This window comes from Syzygium oleosum, unplaced genomic scaffold (assembly GCF_021117445.2).
Source record: "Syzygium oleosum isolate NSW1041296 unplaced genomic scaffold, Sole_v2.1 Sole_v2.01, whole genome shotgun sequence".
In the NCBI taxonomy this organism is placed as follows: Eukaryota; Viridiplantae; Streptophyta; class Magnoliopsida; order Myrtales; family Myrtaceae; genus Syzygium; species Syzygium oleosum.
In genome coordinates this window covers 4,651,122-4,677,315 of record NW_026607485.1, presented here as the reverse complement: position 1 = coordinate 4,677,315, position 26,194 = coordinate 4,651,122, and the positions used below count along the sequence as shown (strand labels likewise).

The following is a 26,194-nucleotide window of genomic DNA, read 5'->3' as shown; positions in this document are numbered from 1 at the left end:
TTAGCACTCCGTAAATTACAATCATCCTTAAGCACACTTTTATCATAGTGTTGAACATTCATAAACATTACCTTAATAAGCCGAAATCAAATCATGTCAAAAAATAACAATCACCTGTTGAGATTATATATAAAATCTTCAAGTGGGAGGTCATGGGTGTCATTCTCTCAAGTTGCATTCCACTTTTCTTTTTCATATTTTTTTTTAAGTTGGGTGTACCATTTCTAAACCGAACAGATTAATCACTAATTCCAGATATTTGGAGTTGAGGATCGGATCGGTTCTTTCTAAAATCGGTCAGGCCCGGAGGTTGCTTATCCTTATGTAAATGTCAATTTTCAGCGCTCCGTAAATTACAGTCATCCTTTAGCACTCTTTCATTCATAGTGTTGAACATTCATAAACATTACCTTAATGCCTGAAATCAAATCATGTCAAAAAATAACAATCGCCTTCATAAAAAATAAAAAAATAAAAAAAAACCCAATTGGCGCAAACAATACGTGGAAAAGAGGAGCAGAGGGGTCTGGTGGGAAATTCCCGCCCAAGAGTTCTCGAACCGCCTAGAGATAGAGAGAGAGAGAGAGACACTAAACCCTAATCGCCATCTCATTTTTGCCTTCAGTTTCCCCCCTTCACTTCCCCTTCACCACCTCTTCACTCCTTGCTCTCTCTCTCCCTCCCGCCACTCTCCGCCGTCGGCCACCTCGCCAGTGGTTGCCGTCCTCGCGCCGCCGCAGCAGCCGAATCCCCCCCGCGGTTCGGCCGGCTCGAGTCCTCGTCGCGCGGCTTGTGATCCGCGATCGCTCGTCGCCGTTCCGACCAGGTCTCTCCCCCTCTCTCTCTCACTGCGATCTGTGTATCTCTCTCTCTCTCTCGGTCGCTGTCGATGTTTCGGGCTTCCCGCCCGCTCGAGCAATTAGCGCCTGCGATTTTTGAATCCCGCGTCACCGTCCGGTTCGAAATGCTTTGATTCCGTGAACTGGAAACGAATTCGTTCGCGCGATCGATGAGATGTTTCGAACGGGAACTGAAATTTAGGTTTTAACTGAGATTTCCGGGGGCTTCGCGTGCTGCGTTTGGTATCCCCTGCTTACTCGGATCTCTCGTCTCGGAATGTTAACAAGTTGCGTTTTTTTTTTTTTCTGTCCTGGTTTTAGGGTTGTTCCTCGAAGCGAAAGCAAAATGTTGCACTCTCCGATGCTCGTTCTGAGTAAGCTCCATCATTTCTTCGCCGGCTCTCTTTTGTTCTTTTAGTTCCCTCCTGTATGATCCGGCCGATCTGTTAGTTTTTATTGTAGCAATTTTATTTAGATAATTATGTTGTGCTCTGAGGGGCTGGGTCCTGTCCTTTTGAAGTGTATTTTACAGTGAGCTGCATGTTTATGGTAGCAATGCCTTCTCCCACCCACTTTTTTTTTTTTTCCAAGGAAATGAGTATTGTCATTGCGCCTTTATTGGTTTTTGGCGAGGGGGAGGGTTGAGGGGGTGGGAGACAAGGAGAAAAAGACATGAGATATGATATTTTTGAACGTGTTCTTACTCTACTGGGTTTGGGCACATTCGTAGTTGCCATTTTTTTGCCCCTGCGAATAAATTCTTAATGTTGCATGGAACAGAGGACTCCTTGAAACGTGAATCTGGAAGCAAGGTACACCATGCTAATATCCAAGCATCCAAGGTAAGCAGCTTTTCATTTAATTTCTGGATTCTGTCTGGGTTTTTGTGGCTGCCAAAAATAATTGAATTTTGTGATATCACTTGACCAAATGATTAGGCCATTCCAAGCTTATGTTGAGTAACTGGTGTAGTTTGCACATCACTATTTTCAGTGACAGGAAATTTCCTAGTAAAGAAGCTAGAAGCCACTAAAATAATAGCAAAACAGAGAATCTCTGCAGAAAATTAAAGCTCTTGCTTTTTAAAATTTTTCTAGAATCACCCACAAGAACGTCTCATATATCATTGTGCATCATCTGAATTACAAGGTAGATTGCAGGAGAAATTCAATAACGTTAGTGTGGTTATTTTGGTTTCACATTTAGGTGGATCTGGATCTTTATATAAAGTGCCTTTTTTGGTAAACTGATGTTTTTGTCTGTGTTCTCTTGCTGTTGGAAGTCTTTTTAACTTGTGCTAATACATGTGACAGGCTGTTGCTGATATTATCCGCACCACCTTGGGCCCAAGGTCCATGTTGAAGATGCTACTTGATGCTAGTGGAGGTGAAGTTCTATTATCCCAACTTGTCTAATGATTAATACAACGATTAGTCAATGAAATTTATTCCACGTTTCAGATCATATCATCATATATATCTAAGGAAGTTATTCTCAGTCATGGGATTGTGTAGGTGCTTTCCCATTCCCATTGATTGATTTGTTTGATTTCAAATTTGTGAGCTCGGGCAAACAATGCATCCCCTTTTCCATGGTACTCAAAATTTACAAAAGATAATGTGGAGAATTTTCTCACGTAGACCTGATTTTTGTTTGCTTTATCGTTGCCTATGGGCATTATGTATATGTAGATGACTATTTGATTCCATTACATTTTGCAAATTATATGAGGCACAAGAGTGGGAATTATCACATCATTCTCTTCACGGCTTTATTTCTGTTTGCAATTAAGCATCATTTGTCCTAATGTCTATTCGGTTGCATGGCGTATTTGCTGCATTTTCGTAAGTGACAGTTAATGGAGTGAATTTCTTTTCCCTTGGTTATAGTAATCATCTTAGATCTGAGCAAATATTCATTTCTCACTTGGTGACAATAAGTAATGAGATTGTGTACTTGAACAGAGAACACTAAGAATTTTTTTGAAAATATTCATCTAGATAGAGTTGACAAGGCTGGAATAAAGGAATCATAACTATTATCTAAAAGAGATGTCACATTATTTTGCGAGTTTAATTATGGAGTAAATTGGAAGAGTAGCAACCATTCATCATACGAAGCTAGTATGGTTGCTAGACTTGACTTTAATAAAGTGTATAACTTTTGATTTTCATCAGTCTGAAGTCTCATGGACTAAAATCATTTTCCTTATTACATGCAGGAATTGTTGTGACAAATGACGGAAATGCTATCCTTCGTGAACTAGATATTGCACACCCTGCTGCAAAGGCAAGTTTGACACGACTCTTGAGGGCTCACTTTTCTTCCTAGAGCTCATATATTGTATTGCTTAGAATCAAATTTCAAGGTGTTTCAGCAGTGTACTTTTGTAAATTACCAGATCAGTTTGAGTGCACATTTACTTTTTTAAAAATAATAGGCATTATGTACACGCTCACACACTTGTATCTGTATATTTCCTTTTGTTGCTTCGTCTAACAATTGCCACATGTTTATGACAGTCGATGATTGAGCTTAGCCGCACCCAAGATGAAGAAGTTGGAGATGGAACAACTTCTGTCATTGTGCTTGGTATGGCTCTGATATACTTCTTATGGATAGTCACAGCTAGTTGTGTATTAGGCAGTTCCTTGCATTTCATGACACAAATTTACTAAATATCAGCTTCAGTGATAGAAACTATCATCAATGTTTCGATTACTCAGTTTTCTGTTCGACGAGAATTTTTTTTCACTAGGTGCGCCTAGGCTAATGTTACCGAAGGCATCAAGTTAGGCATTATCCTTTTGGGTGGGACCTTGGGGTGGAAGTTGGAGTTTAGTGATAACAATGTGGAATGATTCATCACGATCTATTTGTGAAGTATTGATTTAAAGAGACCAATATTTTTTTTTAAAAATTTGGAAACTTTTCCAATTTCATCTATGAAAAGGTTCTGGGATATGATGGAAATTTTTTTGTTGAGTCTTAAACAATCCGTCCATTGGAGATGTGATCGGGTTTACCGAATAGACTAACATACAGAATTGAATTCTAAGCAAGAAAACAAGCTTTGTATGAACAAATGGTATTGGAATAGTAACTGTCGAAGTTAAAAAGTTTCCAGAGGATGTACCTATCATTCAAGACTCCAAGTCTTTGTATTAAATTGATCCCAAATAAGAGCTTCCAATGCATTTTGATCCTAAATATGGTGACTCAAAGTGTATTGGCCTCCTTGTAGTTGTTGTAAGGTATTTAGAAGTTAGATGCTATGGAATTGCTGTATGTGGATTTTCAGATCCTGCTGTACAATTTTGCCAGAGAGTTGAAAGACTTTGTACGATGTTGACAAATTCACAATTGTATATTCTAGGCTATGAATTTGAATTTAAGTCGATTGAAATAGAAGTGCATTATTCTGCATACGGTTGACTCTGCACACTTGCCTTCTTCCTGTCACCATATCAGATGGTATTTCATTTGGTTGCGGAATGTTGTTACTATTATCATCGGTGTTCATGGCCTTAAAGCGTTGAGTAATTATGGATCACAAGTGGAGAATATGTATTTAAAGCGTTTTATATTAACAGCTTCCATATCCTCTTGATTGATCAAGTGTCTTACATTATAAACTTAATTGTTTTGGAAGCTGGTGAAATGCTCCATGTTGCAGAAGCCTTCATTGACAAGAATTATCATCCTACTGTCATTTGCCGTGGTAAGAAGATCGTTGCAGATACTTATTGTATGTCTGAATAGCATCTGTTGTATAATGTGTAGATTTAATTAAAAGAACCTTTTGCTTGTATGACAGCCTATAACAAAGCTTTGGAGGATGCTATTGCCGTGCTGGATAAAATTGCAATGTCAGTTGACGTTAATGATCGTAAGTTCCTTGCATATAGAAATTTTCACCCTTTCAGCTGCTCATATAATTTTGCCTATCACTAGCTTGACCTTAATGGAAATTGTCATCAATTGAAGAAATTTTCAATTAGTTTATTGAGCTGTTACCACTTGCATGTTGACTTTAAAGCATTATAATTCTCTTTTTAAATGAAGACTGGTCAGGTGTTCCCTAGTTTGAAGCTTCTGAACATGATGAGTTTGTTGTTTGTTAGTCTGAACTTTCAATTGGTTGTTAGTTACTTGCATGTTAGCATTGGCGCCTTGTGAAGAGGGAGAGAAGTCAAAATTTGGAGGGTTATCAATTAGTGTAACTTAATATTACTAGAGGAAAATGCAAAGACACAAATTTTTGGAGCTAATTACTACTGATATTTAACTTTGAACTCTAGGTCTACCAGTCCTAGCCAAAGCGGATTAAGCATATCTGCAGATGTTATGCACCACTATTTATACTTCTGCTCTTAATCTATATGGGTTTGGTAGTTTGTCATTACATACTTGAGATGCACAGCATCACGAATCCATTCTTTTTGACTTGGTAGAACTTCTTACTGTCTTTTGGCCTCATGATCAGTTGATTTTCGAACATATCTGCCGATTATCCGGACTGTGGTACCCATCCATTATCATGGCTGGGGTCGGAGTTTTCACATGTAATTGTTTCGCGGAAGAATATTGAAGAGGAGATAATACTGTTTCTGTTCATCTCGTGATGATGAATAGTTTATGTGAAATTAATATTGGAATTAATTCACAGGTGCTAGCATGCTTGGCCTTGTTAAAAGTAGCATTGGTACAAAGTTCACCAGTCAGTTTGGGGATCTGCTTGCTGTAAGTACTCTGATGCACACTTCTTATGAATACTGCATATGTTGGTGAATTTATTTAGCATCAGGCTGGACCTTGAATGTGCGAAGGATGAGGCATGTGCATTGATCTTTGACTGGTGACTAAGTCTTCGAGGAAACTCAGTGAAGTCCATAGTATGTCATCTGCCATCGACATTGCAACAATAAGCATATATAGCTTAAGGAGTTATCCACGTGGAAAAATTGTACAGAATACTAAAAAAGTAAAACTAGGAGATTTACCTCAACCAAGCTTTATAGCTACTGTAGGGTCATGATGACAACTTTTATACCATACCCATCTAGACTAGTACTATATAGCTTGATAAATACTTCTGTGGCTATATCGGTGTGTGTTTTTCATTAAGTGTATATTGTTGGCTCTTCTAGAGCTCATGCTGTTACTTGAAATCTTAAAGTTGGTGCCAAGAGTCACATGTGCATCTACCAAGATAAGCTTTGGTTTTAAGTTCCATTTAATTTGTTCTTTTTCAGGATTTAGCTATTGATGCTACCACAACTGTTGGTGTGGATCTTGGTCAAGGGCTGAGAGAAGTGGATATAAAAAAGTACATAAAGGTTGAAAAAGTCCCTGGTGGACAGTTGGAGGATTCGAGGGTTCTTAAAGGAGTTATGTTTAATAAGGATGTTGTTGCTCCTGGAAAAATGAGGAGGAAGATTGTCAACCCACGTGTTATTCTTCTTGATTGCCCTCTTGAGTACAAGAAAGGCGAGAATCAGACAAATGCCGAGTTGGTCAAAGAAGAAGATTGGAGCATTCTTTTAAGAATGGAGGAAGAGTACATTGAGAATTTATGTGTGCAGATACTGAAATTCAAACCAGACTTGGTGATAACAGAGAAGGGACTTGGTGATTTGGCATGCCATTATTTTAGTAAGGCTGGTGTCAGTGCCATTAGGAGGTTGAGGAAGACTGATAATAACAGAATTGCAAAGGCTTGTGGGGCCACAATTGTTAATAGACCAGATGAACTGCAGGAGTCAGATGTTGGTACTGGGGCAGGTTTGTTTGAGGTTAAGAAGATCGGGGACGAGTTCTTTGCTTTTATTGTTGATTGCAAAGATCCGAAAGCTTGTACAGTACTCTTAAGAGGTGCCAGTAAGGATCTTTTAAATGAAGTTGAAAGAAATTTGCAGGTATTCTGCGAAACTCATGAATGAACTATTTTACCTGGATCTTGTTAGGTTCTGAAGCTAGTTCTTGTGCAGGATGCCATGTCTGTAGCAAGAAACATCATCAAGAATCCAAAACTTCTTCCTGGTGGCGGAGCTACTGAGTTGACTGTTTCTGCCATGTTGAAGCAGAAGAGTTCCTTGATTGAAGGCATAGAAAAGGTCAACATTCTTTTGTATTGTGTCATTGCCTGTGATAAGACCATTCGGATTTCAATATTGCTGAGACATTGAGAGGAATCACACTATAAGATGAGATGATAGTTCCCATTTTGTATTTCGTGTGATGTTCTAATTGATGCAACGCTTGATGATTGTGACAGTGGCCTTATGAAGCTGCGGCTATCGCTTTTGAGGCTATTCCTCGGACATTAGCCCAGAATTGTGGAGTGAATGTGATAAGAACCATGACTGCCTTGCAGGGAAAGGTAATCATCTGTCCGATTCTGGTCTATTTCATCTCGAAAGGTTTTGTCTTTTGAACCATTGTTAACGCTCTTCTAAATCTCGATCTCAAATAACTTAGCATGCAAATGGAGAAAATGCATGGGTTGGCATAGACGGAAACACTGGTGCTATCACTGACATGAAAGAACGGAAGGTATACATCACTTAAAGAGTCTTTATTTTGCTGTTCTCTTCTCATTCTTTCATTTTCATCTGTCTGGACCAATCTTAAACCATATTAGTTCCCTTGATCAGAAACTGCGTTAATGAGATAATTACTATAAATTAAAGTTTGGTGTACTTTTAGATTTCGAAGTGAGGTCTCTGCTAATGTAATTGCAATCTGCAAGTGTCATTTTCAAGACGTTGATGCGCACAACTAGACTCTGTAGCTAGCCTCCTGCATTTAAGTCTTGGTTAGGCATTACATCTGGCTTGCACCTGGTGGTTAATTCGCAGTATTTTGCTGGATGCTAATGAGTTTACCGCTCACATATTTGCTTTCAGTGAAGAATAGGCAGTTTCGTCGCCTATGCTTTTAGTTCATGACCAGTAGTTTGTCCGTGTTAATAATTTGCGAATCGATATCTTTGGTAGCAAAGAGATGTTTTTTCGTCCCTGCTTATTGGTGAATTTGAAACATGTTTGATTCTGTTTTCTGGTCCTTTCCACTTAAACATCAGATCTGGGATGCCTACAACGTGAAAGCACAGACATTCAAGACGGCCATAGAAGCTGCTTGCATGCTTCTTAGGATCGACGACATCGTGAGCGGTATCAAGAAGAAGCAGGCGCCCGGATCTGGTCCTGCACAGAAGCCCCAGGTGGAAACCGAAGCCGATGCCGACGGCGAGCAAATACTCCCCGACTAGGGACCACAACGAGGGCACATCCCATACCCGCTTGCTTTTTTGTATACCTCGGATCGTCTTTTTTTTTCCAAGCGCTTTCGAACCGAGTGGGTTACCTCGAGTTTTTGAGTTGCTTTAAACAGCAGCTGAAGCTGATTAGGATTGTGCTAGGATATGTTTATTCAAAGATCCTTTCTGAACCTCCATTTTGATCTACTGCTCTCCTTTTTCTTTTAAGTTTGATGCCATTGTCTTCGATTTAGTGAGTGATTCATTTCGTAATGTCCCAGGACCTAGATTTTCGCTCATCCGAAGAAACCCAGAAAAGAAGCTTAAAGATTGTTTTTGACTCCTTTGTTTATTTACTTCCAGACATACGCTCTCCATTCAATCTTTGCAATCCATCGTTTCCATTAGAGAAGGATACCTGAGTTCTCATCGACTGTGACGAGGACCGGTATATGGGGCTTGCAAGTTATCGCCTTCGACGCATTCTTGTCGGCTTCGACGATGCATCTGCTTGGAACACCTTGTTGTCGAAAAAGTTCTTACTACTTGTTCTCGTACACCAATCAAATTCTTGTAATTTTGATTTGTTTATTTAATTCTTGGGAAAATTGCTTGAATTTTCTAATCAGGTTTCTACCATATGAACTGAGGTTCATTTCAGTGGCCTAATTTCATAAAAAACCCTTAAAGCCAAATTTACTATAGTTCCAAATCTGCCTTGCATCCAAAATTGCCAACACTCGCCCTCGCCGTAAGGCCTGTGGTAAGTGGCTAACGATCGGCCATTGCTAAAAAAGAAGAAGAAAGGAAAGAAAGACAAGAAAAATTATTAAAAATTCAAAACAATTATAAAAAAATGTCCATGTTATTGCCGGTCGTGTCATGTTGGACAGTCGGCGTCCACGTCAGTAATTTCCTGCAAAAATTGATCGGATGGACTGAATTGATATCAATATGAAAATGTTTAGGATTGAATCGATCCAATTAATGGGTTTATAACTGAATTGATACCAATGCAATAAATTTAAGACTTTTTTGATATTTTTCCCTGGAAAATTATACCATGGTCATGCCAACGTATACTGAAAAATCATTTCTTGAAAAACATGTATTGAAAATTCTTATAATAATAAAGAAAACATGGAAACCATGAGCTTATTATCCAACAATAAACTTTTGAAGATTTTTTCATTTGAAAAGGTTTTCCCAATTTCGAAGTCAATAGGAGGTGAATGTTTAGAGACAAATAAGCTTTAAGGATTTTGTTGAATGAGTGCAAAAAACCACGAAAACAAAACGCAACATAACCATACCCTGACGAGAGAAAAAAGACAACTTACTAATTGGAGGTTTATATTTCGACCAAAAAAAAAATTGGAGGTTTATATGTCTAGGGAAAAGCGGTGGGGAAAGTTGATGATGTCAAATAACAATTATGACTCCTTTTCAAACATCAATAAATGAGATTACTCCAAAAAAAAAATGACTGGAATATTTATAGCTAACATTGAAAAATTATTCAGCGGACCAAGTACATGTGAGTCAAATGCACCGTAATATATTTGATTTTGATGAGTTCTACCTGTGATCCTCATAATTCAAAGATTGAAATGCGTTGACTTTCACATGCATCCGGTGCATGTATAATAATTTCCAAATTGTGATAAACTAGAATTGGATGCCTATAGCCGTAAAAAAAAAAGATTAAATTCTTTGGTACAAAACTTTGTAGTTTGAAAACTTATTTCAATATTATTATTTTCATTTGAGACTGAACGTGCTTATTGAGATTTTATATTAGTAAAGGTGATAAAAATAATAACACGTGTCCTCTCGATTTATACGTTCTCGGAGAGGATAAATCAATATGTTAAACCAAAAATTTCAGTTTTTTTTTTTTTGGTATTGTAGAAGATAAATTTCACTTTTTTGGGACACTTGAAAGTTGAATCAAAGTACTTTTATTTTTAAATATTCATATATATTTCCACATTGTATTAGACGAGCATATAAATGTAGAAACTGGACTTACGTTTTGGCCATTGATCAATTAAGGACTTAATGTTCTATTTTGATCAATTGAGGACTTAAAGTTTTAAAAAAAAAAGCCCTCAATCACGTCTTGAGCTTGACGCCGATGTAATTCACGCGTCAAAACGAAAGTCCCACATGAAAATATTTGGTCAATTGTTAAATGTCATTTCGGGCATGTGAATTCCATTAATGGTGAGCTCAAGATGTGATTATGACTTTTTATAAAACTCTAGGTCTTTAATTGATCAAAATAAAATCTTAAGTCCTCGATTGACCAATCGCCAAAAACTTTAAATTCTGTTTCTGCACTGATCCAGTATAATATATTATAACAAAATAGGGTGATTTATGTGTGGTTTATTTTAAAAAAAGATTAACTTATATAAAGAGAAATTTTTTAAAAAAAATGAGAAAAATTAAGAAGGATTAGCTTGGTATTCTTATGTTTATTGAGAAAAAATAATGGATAATTACACAAATGATCCTTGAATTTAAAATTGTTCATGTTATCAATTAACTTTAGTTCAATGTGCTATATAATCACTGAACTTTTAAATTTGTTTAACGTGGTCGTTAGATTTTTTATAAATATTTAATTTGGCCTCTGAAATATATGAAGTTGTTCAATATTGTCATTTCATTAATTCAAATTCAGGGATAATGTTTATACATTTTAGGAATTAAATTGAATATGTGCTAAAAGTCCAAGGATCATATTGAACAAATAAAAAATTGATAGACCATATTGCACATTAGGCTAAAGTTCAGGAACCACATTGTGTATTGTGCCAAAATTCAGGGACCGTTTGTGTCATTTTCCTAAAAAGTAAACGAACTGTCTCGCAAAAAAAAGGAAGGGAAAAAGCCGCAAAAAATCGAAAATTATGCTCACTATCGCACACTCATTCAAAAAAAATTTCCTGTGATATCAAAAACCCCAATCTACGCCCACCGCGACATATTTATCTCAAGATTTTTTCTCGTGACATGAAAAAAAACCCCTAGATTCGTATCTGCAAGGCACGTCTACCCTCCTCCTCCGTCAATGTTCCGTTAAATAAATCTTTCAGTTTTCAATTAATACCGTTCATTTTCTAGCGTCCTTGTAGGCAAATTTGTAACGGTCTTATGTGTTGATATTTTTGGTGCAACATTAAAGAAATAAACTTTAGAGTATAAACGTGCGGGAGTGAACATGATTTGGGATTTTCAGCGAAATTTGCCCAAAAAGGAAAAGATGAGGAAAAAGAACAAAAAAGGGGACGAAGCTTATTTTCAGTGAAATTTGCCCAAAAAGGAAAAGATGAGGAAAAAGAATATAAAAGGGGACGAAGCTCTCTCTCCTTCCCCGATCGTCGCTACGATCTTGAAGGGACTAATTCCGAAGCTTTTCTCTCCCTCCCTCCCTCCCTCTCTTCAAATCGATTCGATTAAATTCTCGGAAGCCATGGCCGCGGAGAAGAAGGTGTCCGAGGGAATCAAGCTCCTGTCCGTGTACAACGACGACGAGGACGACGACATGGAGGACGCCGAAGACGAGGACGAGGACGACGACGACGCCCTCCCGGCCGCCGAGGGGCGGGAGCGGCAGCGGTCCGAGCGAGGCGAGGCGGCGGCGGCGGCGGCGGCGGCGGAGGAGGAGGAGGAGGACCGGTCGGAGCGCGCGGCGGAGGACGACGATGATCCCGGGGAGGCGAGCGATGGGGAGGATGGTGGTGCTAGGGTTGGTAGCGAGAGGGCGGCGGCGGCGGCGGCCGCCGCTAGCGATTCCGGTCACGAGAGTACTCCTCAGCCGACGACGACGGAGAGCTCGACGCCGGGCCAGCGGGAGCAGCGGCCTCCGCAGCAGGAGGCGGCGGCGGTTTCCGTGGAGGCGAGGATGAGGAGAGGAGGAGGCGGAGAGAGATGCTGAGCATCGTGGATTACGCACATGATGAAGTCGCCATGTCTCCGGAAGCTGAGGTACCTTCGCGTTCCTAATATGTTGCCATTAGGTTGATGATTTCTGTATATTGAAGATTCTTTGGTTGCTGCTTCTTTAGCGTGCATAATCGTTTGCTGGCATTTCGGTATTTTGCATCATGGATGAAAGCATGATGATCGTTTACATTGGCTGTTGCTCAATCTCAGGAAGGGGAAATAGACAGCAGCAGCGACTTTATGCTTGATGAAAGATTCCAAACGGAAAATGGTATGTATGTTTTTTGTGGAGCAGTGCCATTCATTTGCGGTTTTTTTTCACTTGACTTGAGTGAGTTTTTCTTTGCGCCTATCTGTGTAGTGCACCTGAGTTAGACCTCTTTTTCCTTGAGCAGGTTCAGCTTTGATCCTCGCATCCGTGGCAAAACCTAGTTGTTGCATATTATTGGGATTTTGAATTGGATACCCTTGTTTCTTTCACAATCTTATATGATGATGTTGATAGTCTGTTACCTTCATAAGGTTTTTCGGGTGATGGCTTTAACATGTGTTGCGTGACCTAATCTTTTGTTATCAGCTTTAGTGAGCCCTGAGATTTGGGACCCTTTTGATTTGTTCTGTTTTGTTTTGCATATTTATTGTGTGCTTAAACGAAATTAATAATCTGTTAAGTTTTCTTCTTGATGTACTCATGTCTGATGAAAATAATTTTGTTTTGTTACAGCGACATGCATATGAGGCACTATCTGTTGCTTCTTGTCAGTTAATTTCTTTTATTGTTGCAGCAGGTGATTACCAAGAAAAGCCTACTCAAGAAACTGTGCAGGTTTTGTCACCAAATAATCAAGATATTCCTATATCATCTGGACATATAGAGCCATCACAACCTGATGTGAGAAATGTCACAGAAGCACAACCCATAGAAATTGAAGATTCTACTAAGATTTCTGATGATATTGATCCATTGGATAAGTTTCTTCCCTCACCACCAACAGAAAAGTGCTCAGAGGAGCTGCAGGTAATCTTCTTGCTTTTGGTCCAGCTTTTTTCCACGAAGCTATCACATATTGCAAGTGATATAGGCATTGATAATCTTGAATCTGGGAAAATGCGTAAATGTTTGTGCGTGTACTACAGTTACGTGGCCATCAAAATTTTTAGAAGATTTTATTTGAGTAGTTGTTTGGACTAAAAGCCATTAGTCAACGACCTGGATCTTTTCGCTTGCGGTTTTTGTTCCAAAAACTATAAGCAGAGCGCAGAGAGCACCCTCCCCAAGCTGTATGTTATTTCGTATATACAGACTTAATACTGCATATCATTCTATCACATCTGAATAAGCTGCTGCACTACATGTATTGTATTCTGCCGCTCTTTGGACCGATATTCTAGTAACAAATTATTCCAAGAGATCTGGAGCTATAAATCTCATGTCTTTAGTCGGCTTCCTTGTAGCAATTACACTAAATGCTAAAACTTGTAAGTTGCACTACTGGATTGTCCTTATTTCCGGAATTACTTTCTATTGGGCGAAGAGATAGCTGACTGATTGGCCTAAAGCCTCTTAGTCGAACATCAAACTCTGACAAGCATAAGGAACATTATCTTGGCTAGGCTGCCCAACTAATATCTCTTTACTGACTGGTAGTCCTTGAAGAATTTATAGGTCCTTGCAGTAGAATTGGGTTTGGCCTTACTTGGCTTTTGAGGCTTAAGAAGCTATATGTTAAGTTCATTGGCATTATTGGCTTCAAAAGCCACTTTTCTATGTTCTTGTTGGTGTACACTAGGAAAGAACTGGAAGATAGGACTTATATAGAGTTAGAGTGAGTTGTTGAAAGAACGGAATGATCTCAGTGACTCCAGCCTGAGAACTCCTGGTATTAGCGTTCGTCCAATTCTTTAATTCAATTGAGGGCGATTACTGAATTTTGAATCTATGAATTGTCGAATGAACCTATAACCATTTGCTATTTCTTCTTGACTATTTGTGCCTACTTCACCATATCAATAATACACTAAATCATGATGAACGTTGAGAATAATAGTGAGGTATTTTTTCCAATTATTTTTCAAGGTTGTAAGTCGGAGGGTTAAGAATCTTTTGTTGGATAATTCTACTGATGAAATGTGTGTAAACAGCAATTCTTGTGGACAGATGTGGAAAGTGGCTTTACAGTTTAGGGTCAGTCTCTTTCCTCGAAAAGCTTTAAAGAAAATGAAAAGTCATAATATTGAAAGAAGGGGGCATATTGTTGCAGCTGATGTTGGAATTATGAACTTGCAAAAGAAACTGTGTCACAAATGTTCTCTTTCATTTTTAGGGGATGGACGGAATATGGGTGAAGGTGAATGCTCTCTTAGGGTTTTCTTTTTTAAATTTTTTAATGGGCTGTTTTAGACGTGTGTTGGGTTGGAGCAGATTACGTGTGGCCAGTGGCAAATAGAAAGGAAGTTAAGAGTTTTACTTGCTGCTATAGTTTCTCACTGGATTGTGAGTGGAACAGAATGACACACCCGGGGATTGATACTTGGGTACTGAGAGGTAGGTGGATGGTTTTCTTTCCCAAATGGAACGAAGCAACATTTTTCAGATAAATCAACACCTTAGAATTTCATGGATAGCCTAATTGGTTAAAAGTTAATATTGATAATTTTCAAAATGGTTTGATGCTCATGTTTCCCCCTTTTTATTTATATCTATCTTATAAAAAGAACGCATGCACTTTGCAACTAAATGCATGTAGCATGATTAGAGACAACATATATTTGTTTCTTGATAGCAAGGTGGGTACTTTTCTTTGGAAAATTCAATGCATACGAAACTGCCTAAGCATTCATGAGGTGAACTGCCGTAAAAAGAGGGTTCACATGTATTACTCATGATTGGCTCATCCCGTCTGGACAGGTGCTCTTTTGTTGGATATTTGGGCATTAAAGATGTTCAAAACGTAGTAGGATGGAAACAGACAATTGGCTTTAGTAAAACATACCATTTCACTAGTCTCAACTAAAAAAAAAAAAGAAAAGCAAAGGAGATAAGAAAATAAGTCCAACTTGACAAACTAATTAGGGCAACTTTTGATTTAAAGATAGAAATTTGGAAACAGAGAGCCATCTTTCACTCTCATTTGCAATGTCAACTGGTAGGCAATGGTAAAGCCTCTTCGCTGCAGCACGCCAAAATAGTGAGGCTGACTATCCTTCTTGATGAGTCCCGCGTACTTCCAGATTTTGTTTTTAGGAAAATCTGATATCTTATTGCCTTGTTGAAGATTTTGTAGAGTTCCTGCTTCCATTAATAATAAGAAGTCAGACAATTGAAATCTGAGGGTGACATTAAAAAATGAACTCCAACTGGACAAACTGATTAGGGCAACATTAAATTCAAAGCTAGAGATTCAGGAACAGAGAGCCATCCTTCACTATCCTCTACAATGACAGCTGGAAGGCAGCGGTAAATCCTCTTTGCTGCACCAAAATAGTGGCGCCGATTACTATTCCTCTGATGAGTGCATAATTCCTGATCTTATTTGGGATTTCTTTGACAATTAGACATCTTATTATCTTTTTCAAGATTGTATGGAGTTCCTTTCTCTGTTCATTAGAATTATGAAAGGAAATCAAACGATTGAAATCTTTGGGTGATCTTTTCGTAATCACATGTTTTACACGGTGAATAGACTAAGATTATGTATGATTAATCAGTCGAGAACTTGATACGCTTAAGTTTGAAATTGACAGTTTTATTCTAACTTTTTTGCAGTTTTATAATTTGTGTTGTGGCTTCAGAAATTTGATGTTGATACTGTAGGAGTGGTATCATTAAATTGGATTTATTGAGTCTGTAGAATCTTGCAGATCTGTTATATAAAGAAGTCTTACTGTTTCTTGCTTTGGTGTTGCAACCAAATTTCGTGGGACCTCGTCAATCATAGTTACAAAAGTGACTTTGAGTACCTTGGGCATTACAGGTTCAATTCAAATGGGTTTTTGAGCACCAGGATTGCATATTTTTGGGGAGGCTTAATTGGTTTTTCTTTGTCTCCTTTGTTTATTCTTATCTAGAATTCTAAATGCTCCATGTCTTCTCTGAGATCCCATGGTGTATATTGGAATACTTTTTCCTTAAACCTTTTGATCTCTTATTTTCACTGTAATTTTTCGGGCCAACCTCATTGTAGCATGTGGAGAGCTTGTGGAGAGTTATAAGTTACTGGATTGTTTAAAGATTCTTTAGTATATACAAAAATATGTGTCTCTTAATGTTGTAAGATGTAAGATTAGTTTCTTCTGTTAATTTCCTTCTGCATTTTCGTGCAGGAGAGAGTGAGAAAATTTATTGCGTACAAAAGAGCTGGAAAAAGTTTCAATGCTGAAGTGCGCAACAGGAAAGACTATCGAAACCCAGACTTCTTGCTACATTCGGTGAGATATCAAGATATTGATCAGATAGGATCTTGCTTCAACAAGGAGGTGTTTGATCCCCATGGTTATGATCCAAGTGACTATTATGATGAATTAGGTTAGTATTCTTTCTTCTCAACAACTCTCTGCCTGCATGCACTCATGTGCCTTGATGATTTAAGCTTTAATTCTGCTGTTATCATGTTTATTATTTTGTTCTTTACTCTCATCAGGTTTGTGTTTCCTTTTGGCTTATTTGAACTGCATACCATCTCTCAAAAGTTCCTTCTGTTTGTGTTTACGTGACCAAGGAGTGGACTGAATCTGCCTGAAAGAGCATCAAACAGAGCTTTATGTAATTTCTTCAGTGAACACGGATTTCTGAAATTTTCTTTTGTATGATCTTTATTTGTTAGACGGGCTGGTCAAATGTGAGTGTTGCTATTCTGTGCCTTTTGGACGACTTCATGAGACTTTAAAGGAACTACTGCTCTCAGCTTTGCGTACAGTATTCCATTTGTCTATTGTATTGTTGGATTCAGGTCTGTGGATACCTTCTAATGGGACCTTGATACCTACTTGATTGGGGATCATCGTAGTGCTAATATATTGCTATAGTATCCTTGTTTCTTAACTAATTTTCTTTTCAGAGTTTCCCACCATGTATGATTATTTCCGTCAGGTGACTGAAGAACCGCATTGGTTGTATGCTTCATTCAGATTTATTGCCTTTCATGTGTTTACAAGCTATAAATGTTCTTAGAAACACTTGATGGTCTCTGTCAAAAACAATCTCTATTTTCCATTATAATTGCTTTTGCCTCGTGTTATTTGGACAATTAATTATCATATTTCCATGAACAGAGGTGGACATGAAACGAGAAGCAGAAAGAAAGGAACAAGAGAGGAAAAAGAGCCAGCAGGTCGAATTTGTTTCTAGTGGAGTTCAAGCTGGAGCACCTGCAATGTTGCCCAAAGTTAATGTGCCTGTTGCAGGTTGAAAAGCAATCCATGTAAATGTAGTCAAGGATTGGTATGAACAACTCTATATCGGGGTAGCTATTACCTTTCATGTTCTTATGAAGCTCCTCTTGCAGGTGTTCCAACTGCTGCTTCTGGTGGCTTGCGACCTAGTGATCCTGCTGCTCGGGATGGCCGGCAGAACAAAAAATCAAAATGGGATAAGGTCTAACTTGTTCTTGCATGTGAATATCCACTACTAGATTTTATTCAGTCGACTGAATTGAAAGATTCTGCTTTTTATTTCAGGTGGATGGTGACCGGAAGCCATCAGGAGCACAGGAATCTGTGTCCACCGTTGCTGCTCATGCTGCAATTCTATCTGCCGCAAATGCTGGTGCAGGTTATACAGCCTTCGCGTGAGTCCATGATCTTCTTTTTAACTTAAATTTCTCTTAGAAATGGTCAGGCAAGTCAGAAGTATTTAGGGTTGATTCGGAACAGTTTACTATTTCCTCGTCTTCAAAATTAGTCATATGACCTAAAAATGCTGTACTGTCGAGCTTTTTCATTCCCTCTCCAAACATCAACTCCTGTTCTTTTCCCATGCATATTTTGGACTTAAACTCACGGATTATTATCCCTGGTACTCTCAAGTAATGATCCAATTTTTATTTGAAATGACAGCCAACAGAGACGCAGAGAGGCAGAAGAGAGAAGATCTGGCGAGAAGAAGTTGGATAGAAGATCTTGATGTTAAAATTGATTATAGGAGCATCAGGTTGACTTTCGTTCTTAATCGATCAATCCTAGTTGAGATCGCCAAGGATTCCGAGATCAGATCGAATCCTGCTAGACTGCGCGCAAGACAAATCGGGTACCTTCATATTTTTTTTCTTCCACTGAAAGAGGGAATGTTCTTATACTCTGAAAGTGTTAACTTCTCAAATGTAAGGTGAAAATTTTCCAGAGATGTATTGTTGGCATGTTTGATTTTCCCCGGGACATGTCCCATTTTATGTACTGTAATTGTACGTCTGCACTGAACTGTTGGGCAACATTGGAATGAGTAGATTTGATAAATGAATTTTCCGGGGCACTTTAAAAAGCAATCTCCTCAGAATGGATTTAAGCTGTGACAGGAGTAGATCACTTTGTCGAGCTCTGCGTAGAACACGAAGAATCTCCTAAATTTATGTTCTCAAAGTCGTCGATAACCTTGAATTCGTGAATATTTTCTACTTGGGGCACATCACCTGTTAAGAACCTGTACTCATATCTACTGAAGTCTGCGGTTCACCGCAAGAAAACAGGGAATGGCATGGTCTTGAAATTTTAGGAGGAAAAGTGTCTGCGGGCGAAATAGGAGTGAATGATGAACACGTCCGAGGCGAGGAGAGCTGCACGTAGATATAAAGAATGAAAATTCGACGACGGCCTTGCCATCTATATTCTGAACCAGCTTCTTGGATTTGGTGGAAACATTGCGATTGCGAGTTTGGTTCCTTGTTTCGCTTGTGAGGAAAGGAGTGGGATTAATTGCAGACGGCATCACTTCCAAGTTCTAATGAAGATGAGAAATCAATTTGTTTCTTCACCGTGGCGATCAAAAAATGAAACAATTCATCAAGCCTTCTTAACCAGAAGGTTGGAAGACAAATTGCAAATGGCAAATTGAAGCTTCAGCAAGCAAACAGAGCAGATGTGGCTAGTGAGTATGAAGAACTCAGATCATTGAAATTATCATCCTGAGCACAGATCCAGAGAGATTCGGCAGGACCGAGCTTCATGCCGCAACCCGTTTTTCTATGTACAAATATCTCGTCGGAAGGCCGAAAGAGACTTAAGGGGAATTCCTCGAGGGCGTGCCGTTGGAGAGGTAGCCGGACTTGCACATGCATTCCGGGCACCTGGGCTGGCGATATGTGCTCCGCCCGAAGCGCCTCACTTGCGCTCTCTGGCCTTCTCCGATCAACTTCTTGACTTTGTATTCAAATGTGCTCCACCTTATGGTGGCGTTCTGCGACAAAATTGCCGCTAGCCTCTTCTTGCCGGGCCGCAAGGTGGGAGCGTGTTCTCCACCGTAGTAAGTGCGGAATCCGGACACCAAGGAGGACAGCTGACTCCCAGAATCGGTCATGGCGAACACGTCGGCAGTTGCACATACGATGAAGTCCAATGCCGCGAGCTGCAATAAGACAAGCAGACTGTATCGTCAGGTCATTCGGCTACCGAGATCCGACTATTGGTTATTACAGTTTTACAATCTGCGCATTGCAGTCAGATTCTGTCCATATCAAGGGAAAGGAAAGCCTCCTGAATGAACTGTTGAAATTCAAAACCATTTATAGGAGTATGATTACGGAATCTTTTGGAGGAAACAGGAAGTAAAACTGTTGCAGTGGAAGAAATCTGCTGCTGCAGAAGAAGCAAGCCCGTGTTGATTTACCTGGGAGGAGAAGTTTCTGAACGGAGAGAGTTCGCTTAGAGTGAGGAGAGTTTCCTTTGTGACCAAGTTGGGATAAAGGCCGGTGAGCGGTCGCATCCTCGACGTTCCTCCATATATGCCGGACCCGGCCAGGTAGATGAACGTGTCTCGCTTAAAGCCGAGGCCGGCGAGAACAAGTGCGGCTTCTTCTGGTGTCAATGGACACCTCCCCAACTTCCTCAGTTCTGCTGGAGAAACATACCTGTCAATAAAGCATATAGAAGGAATGAAATTTGAGCAAAAAAGCTGTTGGTAAACCAAGCAAGAAACCCATTAGTCAATTAAGAAAGAGAAGTCATACTTCGTCTTCTTCAAGCGTTCCATTAGCAGAGGAAAATGAACTTCTCGATAAGCTTGAAGTTCCTTCCTCTCGTCTTCGCCACCTCCGAATTCACATTGGGAGTACGCTACCATGTCCTCTTCGAATCTCAAGTGCAAGGCGAGGTATTTGGACCGACCATTTGCAATGTCGTGTCTTCCTAGTGGCGGCACTGGTAGGAAGTTTCCGAGCAATTGTTTGTCTAACATATTCTGAGAAGCATCATACTTTCTGATCCTCCTTACCAACAATGAACCAGCTCTTTGGATTTTCGCGACGAACTTAAGCGCATGGAAGTTACATTTGCATCTTAGTCTCTGGAACGTAATAAGAAGCATCAATAGGATCCAAAATGATGCATAAAGAGAGAAGTGAAAACCGGACCCCAGTCAAAGACTTGAAATAATGTAGGTTGCGTACAGATATATAAGTTGGTTAGCATGCATAGGCATGTTTATATGCCAAATCTGTGCTGTCTACACGAAGGGAAGTTACTCACCTGAAGATTAAATGGAACTGGATCGAAGCCGAGGCGATTTCCGAATCCAAGAAAATGTACTATTCCATTCCGTTTTAGGATCGGAAGCACACCTAAGATGTAATCAGCTGGCTTGGCCTCCTTAGCAATATCTGCGTCAGTAATCTGGTACAACAATTAGAATGTTGTTTGCCAAAAAAAATCAAGTAAATATAGGCGGATTACGACGACATACTTGGCTACCAATTGCTTCAAAATCCAAGTTTCTCAGATGAGGTGGAAGTTCCTTCACAATGTTTACATCTCCCTCCAGAGTCTTTATGAAGTATTTGTCTTGGTAAATATCCCCAAACTGACTGCAATTTCAACAATAAATAAAGCCTGCTTCACCGAAAGATTCAATAATGCATGCAAAGTAGGCATTATTAACTGCTTCATGCTAGAGACCGAGGTATCTTCAGACAGAAGCACTTGACCCAAAACTTGTTCATGAATGGCAAACCTGCCAAAACATGCAATATATTCATCTCATTGAAGATCGACCTAAGGAAGAGTTCGCCATGTCATACTTAACGTCAGATCTCATATATGATTGTCATAGGTGGTCAGGGCTAGAAGCATGATTGTCAAATAGGGACTTGGAAAGGAAATGAACAGAATGATTTCATTCTGTGCCAAACTTTATGAGCAGTTTCTTCAGACCTACGACATGCTTGAAAAATGAATTACAGAGGAATTTCTAGAGCAGGCTGATCAGCTCAAGCCGAAAACGGAAGCTATAAGGCCGAAATGACAATTGAGAATTTGAGCAACCATGGAAAGACTTTAAAGGCCCCGTACATCAATTGGTAACCAACTCAGAACTCAGGGTCATTCAAAATTGGGTTTCGGTTCATGCATTCATATGAAATTTGCATCTGTAGTCAGCAACCTCATTTGCAGACAATCCACACTTCTGTCTAAAGCATTGCTTGGTCAGTTTCTCTTTCAATGTGAGATATCCTTATCTACCTAGAGTTTGGACAATATAAAAAATCCTCGTAGGCCTTCTAGTAATTCAAGATAATCACTACAATGATGCTTCCAGTGAAAACAGTTTATTTTGTAGCTTCCTGCTCCCATTAAGGTCAATCGAGAACTATTCCTCACTTGTTGCAATCCCGCTGCGATCACTTGGTATTAGAAACATGCCTTACCTCTCGTCTGAATGCAAGGAGCATAACCCAGATACATCGTCAGAAAAAAATGAACAATGCATTCAATGGGAATTCACAACCAATTGGTGGACCGGGATACTATTTATTTACAGACTATAATTGTTTGAGCACTTAATGATGCATCAAGAAAGGTATGATAGGCAGTGAATACTTGAAATTAATCAGGAGTACTGCCCCTAGTTTAATGCGGCTTTTTAAAGGTACGTCGATATCTCTAGTATGTTTAGCAAATTGAACAAAACCAAATTTCCTAACACTTCGAGATTTGTTCCTATTATAACAAGAAGGTTACTATACAGGTATTTAATCATCTAACAAGGTGAAATAGTCGCTGCAAAACTTGTACGCGAACATGTAAGTATAACATAAAGTCAGGACAAACCTAGGATCCTTCCACACATTGCTGTACAGAAATCTTGGAAGAATCAGAGTGGCGTTAAGAAGAGACGCAACAGCGACAGCATTACAGATCTGCATAAGTCAGCCACAGATTGTCATTACACTATGCTCCTTTTAACTGTCGGAGATGGAGAAATCACCAAAGAATAATCGCAATACGGTCATATATCATGTTCCATAGGTCTTGGAGAAAGAAATTGTGGCGAGACTATTAATTGATTTTAGAGAACTGAAGACTGTATAAGAACAGAGAAATCTCAAAGTTCCAAAAGGACGGATCGCTAGTACAAAGCTTGTTATGAAGTTATACAATAGGATGTTGGCAATTTCCTGTTTTTTCAGGTGATCTTGATCAAGAAATATCTCTTCTTATTTTTAGTAACGATGAGCTTTTTGACTGCTGATATAGATTCCTTAAGATAGACTTTCTTAAGCATGACAGGAAAAGATTGGGTAAACTAGATTAGCACAGACCCGAACAGAATCCAATGCTAGATAGGGAAACTATACTCTATAGGGAGAAGCAAATCAGTCAAAATGATTTAAGAACGCGACATTGTTGATGGTTATACGTTGAGAATGAAACAGGATAAAATATGCTCTAAGCATCGCACTGGTATGATACTTCAGACCAGCGGCACATAATTCTTGTGAGGGTGCTAGGGATTGCTGAAAATATTTATAGATTTTCTCTCCCAGCTAATGCCATTGAGATCAATCTTGAAGATATGTATATATGTATCTATACACATCTTTTTTATTATATAATTAGAGAATAACCTAACTAAAAGGTCAGACTGAATGCTAATCCATGATGAAAACTGTAATGACGAGTAGTCACGGAATATGCATCGTCCTCTACATGGATGGCGATTCGCATCTGCACAAACGTACTACAGTGAAGACTTTATCTCAGTCTTTGTTTCCTCATCACATTTGCATGGTTAAGGGTATAACGAAATAAATTGCTTCCTTTCATGACTTGAGTGCAAAAAAAGCATTTTCAAGATTTTCCTGTCTTCTGTTCACACATTTAAATCCTAGGCTTCTGTATTTGTAATCACAATTGGTAGGTGTTCTCATCCAATACAGAATCATTTGATTGAATAAGTCAATGCTTACCGCAACTCGCTGTTGATTTAGTCCCCCATTAGCACTGACTAATAAGTAGCCATTATCTCCATGGCTACTCCCCAATTTTCCTGGTCAAGGAAGAAAACCTGATATTAGACTCCACAAATTTTTAGTTATTTCATTAGGATTTCACGGTTAAATCATTCACTTTTCCCACCGAGCGATTAAAGAGCTGTTAAGGACAAACAAGTTTCACTGCTAATGAGCAAAATCCAGTCAGGTGTACTCTGTACCTGAACCTGTTTGGACCTTTTTGTCTGAACAAGGCTTCCACAGAGCGGCTTGCCTTTGTGGTTCCTCCCAGAAGCTAGATGACTCTTGCTTGAACTCTCCCTAAAACCATGGGCGACATTTAACATCACACGTTTCGGGAAAAGTTTAGTCATTAAACCAGAAAATTGCACCACTTGTGAATGGCATACCGCAGCGAGCGCTGTCGAGGCCATATTCAGAAGCCGGTCGTACATTTTTACCGCTGGCTTTTCTACTTCTCCAGAGGCATTCCTGTCTTCCTTTGGATAAACAAAAGAGAGTGGTAAATGATGAAATCAAAGACTGATTGTACACCTTATTTACATGCATTGTTATGAAAATAAAGACCAAAAGCAATAGTCCAGTTGATTCGCAGCAAGCTAACACAAGTACCATGCCTCTAAAATGCCAAGTTCCCTGATCACGAAGGATATCTTAGAACATGGTCAATTCTCCTCCAATGAGAATCAAGAATCATCGTGCATGTTGGTAATTAGAGCATCGAGACTACGGTAGGAAGGCTTCAAAGTTGAATTAGTATGATGAAACAGTTTTCAAGAGGAAAGCCAGATTGTACCTTTGGCCCGCTCAATTTGGCTGGTCTCGAAACATTGTGAAGATTTACCGAATCAAAAATAGACACCATAAACTCATCAAACAGGACGAAGAAACCCATCCACAAAAACACGAAACCAATGGTCCGAACATGCCGACGAAATGACAAAGTCCTTCTACCCGCCGAGACCCCCTTAAAAGCACCAAATTTTGCGGGCTCATTCTTGAATCCATGCATTTGCATGGCCTTGCTCCAATGATTCTCACACCCTGACATTCTGCTACTAAATTGAGGATCAATTCCCGTCAGACTTCCAAGCTTTGAAACCGATGATCTAGGCGAACCTTCCTTTCCCATTGAAGTAACATACCTTCTATCGCTTCAACTCGCCTAAATCGACTAAGCCAAAATGAATCCCTTCATTATGAACGAGTCCTTCTATATGATCAATGACAAAGAAGAAATGACCATGAAAGAAAGAAGCTAACATTCTATAGCAATTCTCTTTCGCTGGCACTGTTTGTTATGTATATAACCTTACTCCAACTCCAACTGAAAGTGACCCGTCAACTGGTTTAGACAAGTTCAACTTAGTTCTAAAGTTTGGTGGTAGAGACTGAATCAAGAAAAAATCAAGAGAAACGTAAAATCCGAATAAATAAGAACATCCGACTTGGAGCATGATTTGAATCGAAGCTAGGAAGTTGGTGAAAATTGATATTAAACTGAACATATACAACGGAAGGTGTGAGAAGAAAGCGAGAGATCAAGAACTTAAAAAGAAGACACCTGAAACACATTACTTCTGATTCAAGAACGTTGTCACCTCCACCCCCAACAACAACTGGCCACCAAACTGGACAAACCTATCATTTTCGACAACTTCATATATGTTCATCTTCGTTCCTGGGAAACCTCAGAGCAGACGAAGGAGGAGAAGGAGAAGAAAATCTATGTCAGTTTTCGTCGGATGCACATATGAAAATGGTTGGATCAGGACGTGTGCATGGGCCACGTCAACCACGTGGGTAAATCAAACGCAAATTATTTCTGTAAAAAAACGAAACTTAGGTCCAAATAAACAAAAGAAAGCTGTTGCTTGGCCTTCAAAAGATCAAAGAAATCATCTGGTAGCCTATCGCAAACAGAGTTGGTTTTGGGCTTTTACGTTGGAAAAAGTCAACAAACCCAATCCACCAGCAGCTTCAAAAGTCAACTCCCTCGGCTATATTGTTTTTTTTTTCCTCACGTCCAGGCCACCGAGAAAGAAGAGAGGGGAAGGTCGAAGCTGGTCAGGCGCTCAAAATGACGCGGTACGTGTAGGATCACTGCTGACTGTTGTTAGGTACAGTTCGTTTGGCGGAAAATATTCTCTTTTGGAAAATATTTTCCGAAAGTCATTTTCCTGAAAAATATTTTCTCGGAACATAATTTTCCGGTGTTCGGCGATCAATATGAAAAAGTTTCGGAAAATATTTTTCGCCGACTATTCTTGTGAAATTTGCTAGGATCACGGTTAAACATTCTGTTAGATGAATGCGTGACGTAATATTTAAATATTCTATCCATTTTAAAAGTTTTAAAGCTGTTAGATGAATGCGTAATTCAATATTTAATTATTCTATCTATCCGTTTTAAAATTAAAACTGTTAAATGAAGGCGCAATTCAATATTTAATTATTCTGACACTTCCTCTCACGCTAAGCGTGAACATTTTTAATTGGGGAGGTAAATGAGGTCCGTAAAGATTTAAACTCAGAACCTCTTGCTTTGATACCATATGAGATTTTGTAAAACCACCGCCGACTGTTATAAAAATTGAAATTATTAGATGAAGGCGTGCTTCAATATTTAATTATTCTAATAAGCCAGAAACTTTGTGTTAAAATTTCCTCTCTCTTCCAGAGACTCCCCCAAATAGTGGCTTGGC

The 26,194-nt window shown here is 39.2% G+C and overlaps 3 protein-coding genes across 4 annotated transcripts; 2 read left to right on the top strand and 1 right to left on the bottom strand.

Moving 5' to 3' along the window:
- The first annotated feature begins 673 nt into the window (after positions 1–673).
- Positions 674–8,328, top strand: LOC115684749 (T-complex protein 1 subunit gamma). Its single transcript, XM_056316598.1, has 14 exons — positions 674–826; positions 1,161–1,213; positions 1,620–1,681; positions 2,153–2,225; positions 3,061–3,128; positions 3,362–3,431; positions 4,492–4,560; positions 4,657–4,728; positions 5,509–5,582; positions 6,095–6,757; positions 6,830–6,955; positions 7,117–7,221; positions 7,320–7,394; positions 7,924–8,328. The coding sequence occupies exons 2-14, from the start codon at positions 1,186–1,188 to the stop codon at positions 8,110–8,112; spliced, it is 1,674 nt and encodes a 557-aa protein (XP_056172573.1). The 5' UTR covers positions 674–826; positions 1,161–1,185; the 3' UTR covers positions 8,113–8,328.
- Positions 8,329–11,553: 3,225 nt separating this feature from the next.
- On the top strand, positions 11,554–18,533 carry LOC115684777 (uncharacterized). Its single transcript, XM_030609647.2, is given in 9 exon segments — positions 11,554–12,019; positions 12,022–12,096; positions 12,265–12,325; positions 12,840–13,072; positions 16,378–16,579; positions 17,326–17,457; positions 17,559–17,647; positions 17,731–17,840; positions 18,109–18,533. Coding segments are annotated over 9 exon segments (1,407 nt in total). The 5' UTR covers positions 11,554–11,581; the 3' UTR covers positions 18,176–18,533.
- A 443-nt stretch (positions 18,534–18,976) lies between these two features.
- LOC115684761 (O-fucosyltransferase 8) lies at positions 18,977–25,207 on the bottom strand. 2 transcript variants are annotated; one of them, XM_030609629.2, is made up of 10 exons: positions 24,286–25,207; positions 23,879–23,968; positions 23,690–23,789; positions 23,445–23,524; positions 22,306–22,394; positions 20,942–21,062; positions 20,728–20,871; positions 20,211–20,545; positions 19,871–20,111; positions 18,977–19,609 (listed from the first exon to the last, which is right to left on the bottom strand). In XM_030609629.2, the coding sequence occupies exons 1-10, from the start codon at positions 24,619–24,621 to the stop codon at positions 19,265–19,267; spliced, it is 1,881 nt and encodes a 626-aa protein (XP_030465489.2). In that variant the 5' UTR covers positions 24,622–25,207; the 3' UTR covers positions 18,977–19,264. The 2 variants fall into 2 exon arrangements, with proteins under 2 accessions (XP_030465489.2, XP_030465490.2); XM_030609630.2 differs by having other exon boundaries at positions 23,879–23,964; positions 24,286–24,426.
- Between the last annotated feature and the right edge of the window lie 987 nt (positions 25,208–26,194).